We start from the raw sequence: 15,084 nt of genomic DNA on the forward strand, positions 1-15,084 counted from the left end.
CCTCTAGTAGTGAATAACAGGCTCCCCTCAACTCTCCTTTGCCCTGCCAGATATCAATCTCCTTTTAAAAATACCTGACAAACCGGTTTGGCTCAGTGGATAGAGCGTCGGCCTGCGGACTGAAGGGTCCCAGGTTCGATTCCGGTCAAGGGCATGTACCTGGGTTGTGGGCACATCCCCAGTGGGAGATGTGCAGGAGGCAGCTGATTGATGTTTCTCTCTCATCGATGTTTCTGGCTTTCTGTCTCTCTCCCTTCCTCTCTGTAAAAAAATCAATAAAATATATATATTTTAAAAAAAAAATCTGACAAATAACAACTTTAAGTGAATTCTTCATGCTGCTGCACTCAGGTTTAGATGCCTTAAACTAAAGGTTAGAGAATCCACAATCCATTAAGAGGTATAGTCAACACACTGACAAAAATAAAATGTCATACAAACATTTTGTCATGAGTGTATTAAAACTGGAGTCTCATTAAAAAGAAATTTAACCCAAGACTGTATTAAAGAAAGCACCTCCTTCACAGAAGATCCTCATATGGCCTGTGACCCACAGTCAGCACATAACATGGAACTCCAACAGGACACTACTGTGACTCTCCAATGTACCTGGGCCACTACATCCAACCTGGAAGAGCTGTGACATTCATGTCTCTCTTTAGTTAGCCACTTCTCATTAGCCAAGAAGGAAACAAAAGGAAAAATACAAAGGCAAAGCTTCCCTGTATAGGGCACATTTCCTAGGGACTGAGGGTGGCTTGGAATTCCTCTGACATGGCCCATGACCCTGCTGATTAGTGTATAAAGTGATGTCTCCAAATCTCCCCCTTTCCTATAGACTGAGCATTAATAACTAAGGCAAAAAACTGCTGCTGGAGCCCAGTCAGCATGGCTCAGTGGTTGAACATTGACCTATAAACAAGGATATCCCGGTTCGATTCCCAGTCAGGGCACATGTCCAGTTGCAGATTGATCCCCAGTGGGAGACATACAGGAGGCAACTGATCAATGATTCTCTCTCATCATTGATGTTTCTATCTCTCCCTTTCCCTTCCTCTCTGAAATCAATAAAGATATATTAAAATAATAATAATCCTAATATATAAAAACCCTGGGTCTGTCATAACCGGAGGCTCGACTAACCAGAAGTCAGTCCTGCAGTCTGTGCTGGGTTGCCATGGTGACCCAGCACTAACTGCTGCAGCTGCAGGTATGGTGACCCAGCACTGACTGCTGAGGGGGCTGTGAATCAGGCCCGGAGAGAGGCCTGAAGAGAGAAGCAGGGTCTAATCTGTAGCCTCTGTGGCAGCTGTTGATCAGCACTTGCCTCTCTTTTTCTCTCCAGCAGCCACGCCTCCATTTATCTTCAAGCCTCCACCTGGGCTGCTGATCAGCCCCACCTTTCTGATCAGGCCCCATTGATAGGCCCAGAGACGCTGACTGGCATAGAAACCAACCAATCAGAACCAAATCTGAGTGAAGTGTGAGGAGCCAATGGCTGCCTAGGAGGCGAAGCTTTTGACGCTGACTGGCATAGAAACTGACCAATCAGAACCAAATTGGCCAGCAGAGGAAGGTGTTTGGGGGTGATCAGGCTGGCAGGGGAGCAGTTAGGGGCAATCAGGCAGGCAGGCGAATGGTTAGGAGCAAGCAGTCCCAGATTGTGAGAGGGATGTCGACTGCCGGTTTAGGCCTCAGGTGTCCCAGATTGGAGAGGGTGCAGGCTGGGCGAGGGACACACCCCCTAGTTCACGCATTTCGTGCACCGGGCTCCTAGTCTACACTAATAAAAGAGAAAAATGGTAATTGGCGTACAATGCTACCCTTTTCATTGGCTAATCAGGGCTATATGCAAATTAACTGCCAACTAAGATTGGCAGTTAACTGCCAACAAGATGGCAGTTAATTTGCATATGTAGGGACAATGCAGGGAGGCGAAAGGGAAAGCAAGAAGAAGCCCCCTGCCACTGACAGTGATCGGAAACCCAGGGGAGAGCTAAGAGCTGGGGGGCAGGGCAAAAGCGGTCCTGGGGCCGCCTTTGCCCTGCCCCCCAGCCATGATCGGAGAATCAGGCGCCTTTGCCGCCCTGGCCAGTGATAGCAGGAAGTAGGGGTGGAGCTAGCGATGGGAGCGGGGCACGGTCGAAGCTGGCAGTCCCAGGAGCTAGGGATCCCTTGCCTGGGCCTAAAGCGAAGCCCGCGATCGCGGGGCCGCTGCAGCTACGGGTCCCTGCTGCCCGGGCCGGACGCCTAGGCCAGAGGCGTTAGGCCTGGGAAGGGGCAGAGCCTGCAACTGCGGGGAGCTGGGGGTCCCCTGCCCAGGCCTGACACCTCTGTCGGAGGCCTCAGGCCTGGTCAAGGGGCCGATCCGGTGATTGGTGATCGGAGGGTGATGAGGGTCAACTCCTCTGGCCGAGGCATCAGGCCTGGGTGGGGGGGCGGAGCCAGGGATTGGGGGGATATGATGGTCCCCTTGCCCAGGCCTGAAGCCTGGGTCAGAGGCGTCAGGCTTGGGCGGGGGGTGGAGCAAGCGATCAGAGGGAGATGGGGGTCCACTGCCCAGGCATGATTCCTGGGCCAGAGGCCTCAGGCCTGGGCGGGGTCAGAGCCAGTGATCGGGGGGAGATGGGGGTCCCCTGTCCAAGCCTGACACCTCTGGCGGAGGCGTCAGGCCTGGGCAAGGGGCCGATCAGGCGATCGGAGGGTGATGGGGGGTCTACGCCTCTGGCCGAGGCACCAGGCCTGGGCAAGGGGCAGAGCCAGCAATCAGAGGGGTCTGGGGGTCCCCTGCCCAGGCCTGATGCCTGGGCCAGAGGCATCAGGCCTGGGCTGGGGGCAAAACCAGTGATGGGGGGAAATGAGGGTCCCCTGCCCAGGCCTGACGCCTCTGTCAGAGGCGTCAGGCCTGGGCAAGGGGCCAATCCTGCGATTGGAGGGTGATGGGGGTCAACGCCTGAGGGCTCCCAGTATGTGAGAGGGGGCAGGCTGGGCTGAGGGACACTCCCCCCCCCACACACACACCCAGTGCACGAATTTCGTGCACCGGGCCCCTAGTCCTATATAATAAAAGGCTAATATGCGAATCGACCAAAGGGCGGAATGACTGGTTGCTATGATACATACTGACCACCAGGGGGCAGACACTCAATGCAGGAGCGACCCCCTTGGTGGTCAGTGCACTCCCACAAGGGGAGTGCTGCTCAGCCAGAAGCCAGGCTCATGGCTGGCAAGCTCAGCAGCAATGGCTGGAGCCTCTCCAGCCTCCACAGTGATGTCCAACTACCAGTGGGGAGTGGGCCTAGGCCGTCAGTCAGACATCCCGAGGGCTTCCAGACTGTGAGAGGGTGCAGGCCAGACTGAGGGACCCAACCCCCCCCCCCCGAGTTCATGAATTTCGTGCACTGGGCCTCTAGTAATAATAATAAAAAAAGCTGGTATTGGGAACTACTCAAACCATTAAGATGGACTGTTTCTATTCTATTTCTTGTTTTAAGAAATACCTCTTTTGTTTGTAAATATGATACATACCTGTTTTTAAAAAATTCAAAACATGAAAGAAAAGCATAGAGTCAAAACTCCCACCATCCATGGACAACCCATGAACACCCTCCTGGCCATGTCTCTCTGCATACATACAGTATCTGCACAATTATAATTTGACCGAAATAGAAAGACATGCTGCGGATCACTTGTTTTCCCTTTACCCTCTGAGTCACGAACATCTTCCCATCTCCAAAACAGCTATGTCTACACGGAATGAGCCATAATTTACTCAACCAGGCCCATTTTGGTAGTCAACACATTGTTTCTAATCTTTTCTGATAAAGATTCTCATCTAAAGTGATCTCTTCAAACTAAATTCCTAGAAGTGGGATTTCTGGTCCAAGAGTAGGATTATTTTGATACATATTGCCCAAACTTTCCTCTAGAAAGATCTAAACAGTTTATGTTACTACCAAACGCACCGGTTTCATCTCATCTTGCTCATGCTGGATTTTTAAAATATTTTTGGTTTTTGAGAATTCCTCATTTATAAAGAACCTGAGCCTAAATGGATTTTAGTTATTTTACCTTCCAATGTAAACATTTCTAAGCCTGAAACTGCCCCCAATGTTTCACCAAGATTTCTACAGCAGCCTCTTAATGGGCCTGGTTGTCTACTGGAAAGAAACCGTGGCTAGAGTGCTGGCAATCAACGCAGTGGGACGTGAGGGAGGAGAGGCCTACGTGTAAAGCTCAGGGCCTTAGAAGCTGCAGAGGGAGTTTAGATCTTAATCTATGAGAGGTGAGATGCCATTAGAAGGGTCTATGTAGGGAAGTGACACCAAGTGATTCATGTAATAAGTGGACCCCTCTGGCTGCTGAAGGAAGCTTGTACTGGAGAGGTGCAAGGAGGGGACAATAGTTGGGATGCCTTGGGTAGGAGATGATGGCACCAGGACCACAGTGGTGACGGCAGAGAAGTGAACTAGAGCTATATTCTGAACAAAGCACTGAAAGGACTGGGGGCAGGGGGCAGTGGGGAGGGGAAGTATGCCTCAAAGAAGACCCCTAGGTTTGTGAATAACTGGAGTCTATTCTGAGATGGAGAAGATAAGGAGAGGAACAGGTTTGGGGGGAGGGAGGGTCAAAGGAGCTAGAAGAGTTGACTGGTGAGTATATGATTTTTGCCCTCAAATGATAATGACTCACTGTTCCCATTCCTTTCAGGGATAAGCAGTTGTGTAACGTCAGTGTCAAATTTGGCTGTAACATGGTAAGCAATACATGGTGTTCCCACTGAACTCATAATGGATGCTCAGGTTTTTAAAAGGTTTACTAATGGAAAGAAAAACCTTAAAATGGCCTAGGGGAGGGCAATGGAAGAGAGGCAAAGCCCAGTTTATTTGTTGTCTAGACTGAGGTTCCATTTATGACTAGTTAAAAAGAAAAGTGAGGTAAAAACAAAGCTTGAGCCCTGCTGGTTACAGCTCAGTGGCTGAGCGTCAACCCATGAACCAGGAGGTCCTGGTTCAATTCCTGGTCAGGACACATGCCCAGGTTGCGGATCAATGATTCTCTCTCATCATTGATGTTACTTTCTTTCTTTTTTTAAATATATTTTTATTGATTTCAAAGAGGAAGGGAAAGGGAGAGGGAGAGAGAGATAGAAACATCAATGAGAGAGAATCATTGATTGGCACACCCCACACTGGGGATGAAGCCCGCAACTCGGGCATTTGCCCTTGACCGGAATCGAACCCTGGACCCTTCAGTCCACAGGCCGACACTCTATCCACTGATTCAAACCAGCTAGGGCTGAAAGTGATTTCTGAAACTATCAGGTCTACACAACTGTTAACTAGTAATGCTATGTTCACTCTGAAATCCCAATTTTGTGGGCTAGCATATGGAATTTTATTTCTTTCAATTTCAGTTTCAAATACATATAGTAGTTAAAAAGAAACTTAGAATATAATCTTTTCATTCAGAAGAATGAGAATGCTGTCTAGAAACTTTGTATGATAGCATATTTTTTTCCCAAATATATTTTATTGATTTTTTACAGAGAGGAAGGGAGAGAGATAGAGAGTTAGAAACATCGATGAGAGAGAAACATCGATCAGCCGCCTCCTGAACATCTCCTACTGGGGATGTGCACGCAACCCAGGTACATGCCCTTGACCAGAATCGAACCCGGGACCTTTCAGTCCGCAGGCCGACGCTCTATCCACTAAGCCAAACCGGTTTCGGCTGTATGATAGCATATTTCAAAAGATTATCTATCTTAATAACAAGAATTCTTTTAAGGCTGAAAAAAAATTTCTTTGCAATAGGCTATTCTATTCCATTAAGAAAAAATAACTCATGGAGAAACAAATGAAAAGTTAGTGAAAAAAGCCCGGGCTGGGTAGCTCAGTTGGTTAGAGCATCATCCCGAAACAACAAGGCTGCAGGTTCGATCCCTGGTCAGGGCACACATATAAGAATCAACCAATGAATGCATAAATAAGTGAGACAACAAATCTCTCTCTCTCTTTCTTTCTACCCCCTTTTTCTTTCTCTCTAAAATCAATAAATAAAAATTATAAGAAAAGTTAGTGAAAAAAGTAGTGAAAGTTGATATGTACAACCTAAAAGATTTAAAAATTGTATAGAAGAAAAACATCTCCTAAAGATAAAATTGTGATATGAAAAAAGTACTTCTACACAGAATATCACAAGATACTTACAGCTGATAAGGCCAAAATCTGTTGTTGAATTGTTTCTTCATCATTACTATCAACCCATGGGGGCACTGCTGCTTCTGAAAGGTTTTTAACAGCCAAAAAGAAAAGGAAAAAAACAAACAAACAGGTTACAAGGGTTACTCTGCAATCGTGGTTTGAAAAAATAAGCACGTTTCCATACAACCATTTTAGCAAATTAGTAATGAGTTCCAAATATGACCATCATAATTTCCAGACTTCTTTTTTTTGTTTGTTAATCCTCACCTGAGGATATTTTCCCATTGATTTTTAGAGAGAGTGGAAGGGAGTGGGAGAGACAGAGAGAAACACTGATGTGAGAGAAAAACATCGACTGGTTGCCTCCTGCATGCACCCCGATGAGGGCTGGGGAAGCTGCAACTGAGATATATGCCCTTGATCGGAATCAAGCCCGGAACCCTTCCAGTCCGAGGGCCGATGCTCTATCCACTGAGCCAAACCGGCTAGGGCATAATTCCCAGACTTAATGCATAAATCTTATGCATGTATGTATTTGGTAAAAAAAAATTACTTGAATTATACAATGAAGAAATTGGGCAACACCTTGACCAGGTGACCAAAATCAACATCACCATCGACAGAGACATGGCCATTGTGGGTCTCCAAATGTGATACCTTGAGAAAGACACATTATCTATGCAGTATTCTGGCCAAAAACACATAATCTGCCATCTAATTATAATCTAGTCACAAGAAAATATCATACAAAACTCAAATAAGAAATGGTCTATCTAATCTAATAAAAGAGAAACATGGTAATTGGCGTACGACCACTACCCTTCCCATTGGCTAATCACAGCGATATGCAAATTAACTGCCAGCTAAGATGGCAGTTAACCACCAACAAAGATGGCGGCTAATTTGCATACTGCAGGCAGGATGGGACAGCGCCATCCTGCCTGCCCCTCCGCCATCCAGGCCTGCTATCTGTAACATGGATGGCAGGCGACCCAACCCAGGGCTGGCGGGGCGTGACCGCAGCTGTCCCCTACTGGCGAGAGCGGGTTGGTGCGTGAGTGCGGGCGGACGCCCCCGACCTGCTCCCACTGGCAGACCCAGGCTTGCAGGGCGGCTGCGGCATCCGCCTGCAGTCACACCCCCAACCTGCTGAGCCAAACTAGTAAATTCTTTGAAGCTGCAGGGAGAGTGGGTAGTAACCAGGATGAGGTTGAATGGACCGGGATGGGATGGAATTGAGACGGGCTGAGATAGGATGGGGATTTGAAGATAAGTCCCAGATTCTGAGGGCCTTACATGAAGCCCCTCAAGATGAGGAGTTTGGATTTCCTCCTGCCCAGAGTTGGAGACTCTTTTAGCAGGGAAGTCGCATCCTCAGAATTCTCCTCAAGGGATCACTCGCCGGCAGACCCGGGCTTGCAGGGCGGTCGCCCCCGACCCGCTTTGGCTGGCAGACCCAGGCTATCGGGGCAGCTGCGGCGTCCGCCCATAGTCACGCCCCCAACCCGCTCTCCCGGCAGTCCGGGGAGCTAGGGGTCCCTTGCCCAGGCCTAAAGCCTTGGTCAAAGACGTTAGGCCTGGGCAGGGGTGGAGCCTGCAATCCAGGGAGCTGGGGGTCCCCTGTACAGACCTAACGCCTTGGCCAGAGGTGTTAGGCCTGGGCAGGGGCGGAACCAGCCATCGCAGGGAGCAGGGGCAGAGTCAGCGATCCTGGGCAGCTGGGGGTCCCCTGCCCAGGCCTAAGGCCTCGGTCAGAGGCATTAGGTCTAGGCAGGGGCAGAGCGGGAGATCGTGGGGAGCTGGGGGTCCCCTGCCCAGGCCTAATGCCTTGGCCAGAGGCGTTAGGCCTGGGCAGGGGCGGAGTCAGCAATCCTGAGCAGCTGGGGGTCCCCTGCCCAGGCCTAATGCCTTGGCCAGAGGCATTAGGCCTGGGCAGGGGCGGAGCTTGCAACCGCGGGAAGCTGGGGGTCCCCTGCCCAGGCCTAAGGCCTTGGTCAGAGGCATTAGGTCTAGGCAGGGGCAGGGCGGGAGATCGCGGGGTGCTGGGGGCCCCCTGCCCAGGCCTAATGCCTTGGCCAGAGGCATTCGGCCTGGGCAGGGGCAGAGCCTGCAACCGTGGGGAGCTGAGGGGTCCCCTGCCCAGGTCTAACGCCTCAGTCAGAGGCGTTAGACCTGGGCAGGGGCAGAGTCAGCAATCCTGAGCAGCTGGAGGTCCCCTGCCCAGGCCTAAAGCCTTGGCCAGAGGCATTAGGCCTGGGCAGGGGCAGAGCCTAAGCCGTCAATAGGACATCCCCTGAGGGCTCCCAGTATGTGAGAGGGGACAGGCTGGGCTGAGGGACACCCCCCCCCAGTGCACGAATTTTGTGCACCGGGCCCCTAGTTTAATAATAAGAAAGGAGGGGTATTCTTCAAAGCCACTAATGTCATAAAAGAGAAAGAAAGGCTGTGGAGATGTTCCAGATTAAGGGAATGTGACAAAAAATGCAATCCCTGGACTGGATGCTATGTTGAGGGGGAAAATGTATAAAGGATTTTACTGGGTTAATGACAAAATTTGAATGTGAGTACTATATCAATGTTAAATTTCCTAAAGCTGGAAAACTAACAATCTGGGTAGAAGGTATACGGTTATTTTCTGTATTAGTTTTATTGTTGCAACTTTTCTGTATATTGAGATTATTTCCAAATGTCTGGCATGTAGTAAGTGCTCAATAAAATTTGGCAGGTAAGTTAGTCGCGTACAACAAACCTATACTATACCTGATTTTTTGGTATGCTGCTCCTCAACAAATTTTTTCTGTTCCTTCTGAAAATCTCCTATAATGGTCTGTTAAAAAATACATAGAGTCAAATTACCTTGAAAATTTTATTATTAGGAAAGAACTCCATTCAAACTAGATTTGTGAAGTCTATTTGAGATATTTTATTTTCTTCAAATGAAAATGCTAAAAAAGTGATAGTTCACCCTATCTATAAGAAGGAATTGTCTGCCCTAACCGGTATGGCTCAGTGGATAGAGCGTCCGCCTGCGGACTGAAAGGTCCCAGGTTCGATTCCGGTCAAGGGCATGTACCTTGGTTGCAGGCACATTCCCAGTAGGGGGTGGGCAGGAGGCAGCTGATCGATGTTTCTCTCTCATCGATGTTTCTAACTCTCTATCCCTCTTCCTTCCTCTCTGTAAAAAATCAATAAAATATATTTAAAAAAAAGAAGGAATTGTCAACATTTTTGAATTTCAACTATACAACCTCTTTTTATGATAAATTATCTTTTCAAATGCAAAAATGAGTTAAAAACTGAACTTTTGTATTATTCAAAAAAATAAGATAGGTCAAATCACTCTAACAAATAGTACATACAACAAAAGTATCTAAATAACAAGCTATCTAAAGTTTAACTGATGACCTCCTCAGTTCAAATAATTACCAACATAAATAAAATCCACCACTGGAAAAAATGAACAAACTCAACCCATTAGAGTCTTAAAAGGATTGTCACTAATGGGCTAAGACTTTAAAAAAATTAACCAAATCATGAAAAGCATAAATATATTATGAAGTGTTATAGTTGAAAATTAAACTCATAATATGAAAAGTTTAGTATTACTCAAAAGTATCAACATACCTTAGACAACATAAAAACCAAGGTTACTTAAATCACAACATTTATATCATAGCTACTTGTTACATAAAAAGAGAAAAAATCCAAGAATCTCAACTATTAATATTTTTATCAGAATATGATATCCTAGCCTGGCCGGTGTGGCTCAGTGGTTGAATATTGACCCATGCACCAAGAGGTCGCTAGTTTGATCCCCAGTCAGGGCACAGGCCCAAGTTGTAGGCTCGATCCCCAATAGGGGGCATGCAGGAGGCAGCCGGCAGTATTTCTCTCATCGATGTTCTATCTCTAAAATCAATAAAAACATATTTTTTAAAAAGAATATGATATCCTACTTGGGTTAATAAAATTCATAAGAAAAAGGGACGATATTAGTTAATGCATTTCATAAATTTCTACTATCAAAGATATTTAAATGTACCTTATCGATGATGTCATCTATTTTTCCTTCTTCTACTGATTTCTTTATCGATTGTGCTGTTTCAGCAACTGATTCAGTTATCTTTTTTGTAGCAGCAGTTGCAAAGTTAAATAGATAGCCTGTAAAGAATAAAAAAGAGAGTCTATGCTCCATTCCAGTACAATGGTTATTGTATTTATAATTTCTCCCTTAAAGAGTTCTTGTAAGAATCTTAAGCCATAGGGCATGTTCCTTGTTAATTAGGACTGGACACAAAAAATGAGAAGCACTGCCAGTACTCCACTTTCTTGGTGGACTGGCCATCCATCCTGGACCTTTAATTCATCTCTTTCAAAGACCCTTAGCAAACTCCCAGTTCTCCCCCAGCAACTGTTTCAAATTGTCTTGTTACCCAGCTGGTGTGGCTCAGCAGTTGAGCGTCGACCTATGAACCAGGAGCTAATGGTTTGATTCCTGGTCAGGGCACATGCCCAGGATGCAGGCTCGATCCTCAGTAGGGGGTGTGCAGGAGGCAGCTGATCAATGATTCTCTTTCATCATTGATGTTTCTACCTCTCTCTCCCTCTTCCTTCCTTGCTGAAATCAATAAAAATATATATTTTTAAAAACTGGTATTTTAGCATAATAATCTTAATTCTCAGATTTTAATGACTCCATGGGTGAAGTACACTATACATACTGAACACAGAGAAAGCAGTTATTGCCCTCAAGGAATGTCCATTTCTAAACAAACAAAAAACTTATAGACAACCACAGGAGCACAATTACTAGTATTCATTAAACAGAGGCACTCAGAGAAGGGAGGAAGAAGGTCTCCCAGGGGTTATTAGAGAGTGGATTGGATTCTGAAGTCAGAGAAAGAGGGAAGTGGGAGAGCATGACAAGAGATTTTTAGGTAAGAAGCTCATAAAGACAAGAAGTGGTTTATTATTTTTGCAAAGAGATAATCTGACACCATGTTAAAGACAGTTTTTATTAACTAGTTTCTAGCTCTCTCTCCCTCCTTCTCTGAAATAAATAAAAATATATTTTAAAAAAAGTTAACAGGGCCGAAACCGGTTTGGCTCAGTGGATAGAGCGTCGGCCTGCGGACTGAGGGGTCCCGGGTTCAATTCCGGTCAAGGGCATGTACCTGTAGGAGATGTGCAGGAGGCAGCTGATCGATGTTTCTCTCTCATCGATGTTTCTAACTATCTCTCTCCCTTCCTCTCTGTAAAAAATCAATAAAATATATTAAAAAAATAAATAAAAAAAATAAAAACCTTTAAAAAAAAATAAAAAGTATTCAAAAGAAAAAAAAGTATTCAGAGGTCTTTAGTACTAAATATAAACATGAAGTTTCAATAAAGCCCTCACAAAGTTTTCAGAAGTCACTTTTTAAAAATATATATTTTTATTGATTTCAGAGAGGGAGAGGAGTCTGCAACCTGGGCATGTGCCCTTGACGCTCTATCCACTGAGCCAAACCAGCTAGTGCCGGAAGCCACTTTTGACACTTTAAGATAAATGAAAATGGCCCAGCCAGTGTGGCTCACTGGTTAAGTGTTGACCTATGAACCAGGAGGTCACAATGATTCTCATCATTGATGTTTCTATCTCTCTCTCTCCCTTCATCTCTGAAATATAAAATATACTAGAGGCCCAGTGCACAAAAACTTGTGCACTCGGGGGGGAGGGGGGGTCCCTCAGCCCAGTCTGTGCCCTCTCGAAGTCTGGGACCCCTCGGGAGATAACAACCTGCTGGCTTAGGCCTGCTCCCGGGTGGCAGAGGGCAGGCCCAATCCCTAGGTGCAGCCCCTGGTCGGGCTCAGAGCAGGGCCGATTGGGGAGTTGGGGCGCTGCCCCGTCATGCACAGAGCAGGGCAGATCGGGAGGTTGCGATGCCACCCTCAGTCACGCTAAGGGTAGGGCCAATTGGGGGGTTGGGGCACCGTCCCCTGTCACACTCAAGGCAGGGTTGATGGGGGATGGGGAGGTTGTGGCGCCACCCCGTCACACACAGAGCAGGGCTGCTCAGGGGGTTGGGGCCCCGCCCCCTGTCACACACAGAGCCGCAGGGCGATCAAGGGGTTTGGGCACTGCCCCCTGTCACGCTGATCCTGGTGCCGGGAGGCATATTACCCTTTTACTATATAGGGTAGAGGCCTGGTGCATGGGTGGGGCCGGCTGGTTTGCCCTGAAGGGTGTCCTGGATCAGGGTGAGGGTCCCCACTGGGGTGCCTGGCCAGTCTGGGTGAGGGGCTGAGGGCTGTTTTCCGGCTGGGAGTGACTGAAGTTCCCAACCGCTCCTTTTTTTCTTTCTTTTTTTTTTTTTTTTTATTCTGGGCCAGCTTTACCTTGCGGCTTGGCTCCAGCTCTTAGGCCTCGTGGCTGAAAGTAGGTTTCTGGCCTTTGCTTACAATGTTGCGAATCTGCTGGCTGAAGTCTGAAGATATTTGTTACAATGTTTCTTAAACTGCCCGCTCAGAGGCCTGCAGCCGCAGGTGGGGAACGTTGGTTTCCTCCAACTATCCTCTGTCACTGAGGCAAGCAAGCCTCATGTTAGTTTCAAGCTGCCTGGCTGCCGGCTGCCATCTTGGCTGACAGTTAATTTGCATATCTCGCTGATTAGCCAATGAAAAGGGTAGCAGTCGTATGCCAATTACCATGTTTCTCTTTTATTAGTGTAGATATGCTTTAAGAAAATGAAAATGGTTCTCTGTGTTCTAGGAAATCAGGTAAATCCCCATACCCTACTTTTCCTAACTTTTATCTATGCCAACTACCTAACATAACCTTTCTGCTCTTTTCAAATTCATCTTGTCATATCTCTCCAATACTCTAAGCTCTTCCTAATTTTCTACACAGGAAATTTACTCCCTCTTTAGTGATTTTATATACAGCACTTAGTTTTGTATCTCTTGTGCACTGTTTGGGGCCCTTGGACTGAGATTATGTACTGCCATGATTTCAGGTTAAGTCTGTTTTCCCTGCCCCTCCACTTTGAAGTAAAATTTTTTAATGTTAGAGCCTTTCTTATTCAAATGTGTTTCTCCACTCTCAGGCTCCAGCCTCCCCTAGTGCTCTTGCCATTTAGATTCTTTTTAAATGCTTGCTAATTTTTTTAAAAAATATATTTTTATTGATTTCAGAGAGGGAGAGACAGAAACATCAATGATGAGAGAGTCATTGATCAGCTGCCTCCTGGCATGGCCCCTCCAGGGATCGAGCCCGCAACTCAGGCATGTGCCCTTGACCGGAATCGAACCCGGGACCCTTCAGTCCGCAGGCTGATGCTCTAGCCAAACCAGCCAGGGCTGCTTGCTAAATTTAATACCTACCTTTGCTGGAGTTCTCTCCTACTGCTGTCTGCTTTAGGGTCTTCCTTCTCAAAGTCGTTTTCTTTGACTAAGCCCGCTGAAGTCTAAAATCAGAATTACTAGAGCATGTGTTTATCTTTCAAGCTTACTTTCACCCTCCTCCCCATCTACACAGTAAACTCGAAAAGAGCACAGGCTTTGAAATTATATCTAGGTCCAAATTCCGCTGCTACCATTTACTATGACTATACCTTAGGGTGAGAAATCTAGGCTTGTCTCCCAACTCCCTGGGGTTTTTAACAGATGAAAGGAGATAGGGTTCATAAAACTCCTAGTACTGAAACTTGAACGTCACAGACAAAAATTGGCAGCTACTTTCCTGCCTTAAGGAAAAAGGTCCCATGGCACCTAAAAAGGAGACCAGCCTGACCAAGGAGTTCAGTAACTCTTCCTCAATTAACTCCCGAAAATACATTCTGCCCTAAGGACAAAAAGTCACTTTTTCAACCTACTCAAGCTCTCCAACAGCCTCGCCTTGAGGGGGGGAGGCTGTGGAAGTGGAAGTTGGCGAGCTGAACAAAAAAGATTCCTTGTCAAACCTAAAGACCTCAGGCTACACCGCCTTTCTGCGGCTCTGCTCCTCATGTTTACACTTTGTACAGTGCCTGTCACGAGCCACTTCAGGTTCGGGATTTGACTGCGGGATGAAACCCCGGCTTTGCCCAGGTCCTCACCAAGCTCTCCCATCCCGAGAGGACCGACCAACAGACACACCTTCCTCCCCCACCCCGACTCGGGCGACTCACCGCCGAGGTCTTTGGCCTGGTGAAGGAGCTCGCTCTCAGCCGACTCCGCCACAGCCTCGGGGCGCGGCGCCGGTGGGGCTTCTCCCTCAGGCTGCCCGTCTCCTTCGACCGGGCGGCCGTCCACCACCGGCTGCTGCAAGCCGAGCCAACTGCTCAAACCGCGGAACATCCCGCCCGCGGGGCCGCCGTCGCGGTCCCGACCACCGGAGACCTGCTGGCTGCTGCCCACTTCTGACGGCACAATGCGCGTCGCCCAGGGAGATGGCCGGAAGTGGGACCCCCGCAGCAGCCCGTCTAGCCGCCTCTCCGCCTCTATGACAACTCGGACGCCGGCCGTGCGTGCGTCACTTCCGGCCAAAGGCCACGCCCCTCCGCTTGTTTATTTTGTTAGCGAGTATGCGCGCGTGGAAAGCGGACAAAGGGCTTTTCCCACGAAGCCTGGCCGCGCCCCTTTCCCTGCATCGCCAGCTTTGTAGTGATTGACCCAGGCGTGTAAACGGCGTCTTTGTCACTCTAAGCACTTTGGGTGGTGGCTTAGCTTCGCCTTTTCAGGTCCAGCTGGGCCAGCCCGTGGAGATGGATATCTTTAGCCTCCTCCTGAGACTGAATCAAAACTAGCTCCTCCCCCTCCCCCCCTCCCCTCGCTCCAAAAAAAAAAAAAACACAGAAAAAAACCTAACCCAGGGCCTCTAGGTCCAACTACCAATTTACAGGGAATACAGAGGCTGGAA

At 47.7% G+C, this 15,084-nt stretch overlaps 1 protein-coding gene across 1 annotated transcript in view; it reads right to left on the bottom strand.

The window, feature by feature from the left end:
* The window catches only part of SYAP1 (synapse associated protein 1), a 29,772-nt gene extending 15,079 nt beyond the window's left edge, over positions 1–14,693 (bottom strand). Inside the window, exons 1-4 of the mRNA XM_059679751.1 lie at positions 14,354–14,693; positions 10,249–10,367; positions 8,967–9,033; positions 6,213–6,286 (exon numbers count right to left, since the gene is read on the bottom strand). Of these exons, the coding sequence (XP_059535734.1) occupies positions 6,213–6,286; positions 8,967–9,033; positions 10,249–10,367; positions 14,354–14,522 (429 nt within the window). The 5' untranslated portion in view covers positions 14,523–14,693. The remainder of the gene's footprint in view (positions 1–6,212; positions 6,287–8,966; positions 9,034–10,248; positions 10,368–14,353) is intronic.
* Between the last annotated feature and the right edge of the window lie 391 nt (positions 14,694–15,084).

Source organism: Myotis daubentonii, chromosome X (assembly GCF_963259705.1).
Source record: "Myotis daubentonii chromosome X, mMyoDau2.1, whole genome shotgun sequence".
Lineage (NCBI taxonomy): Eukaryota > Metazoa > Chordata > Mammalia > Chiroptera > Vespertilionidae > Myotis > Myotis daubentonii.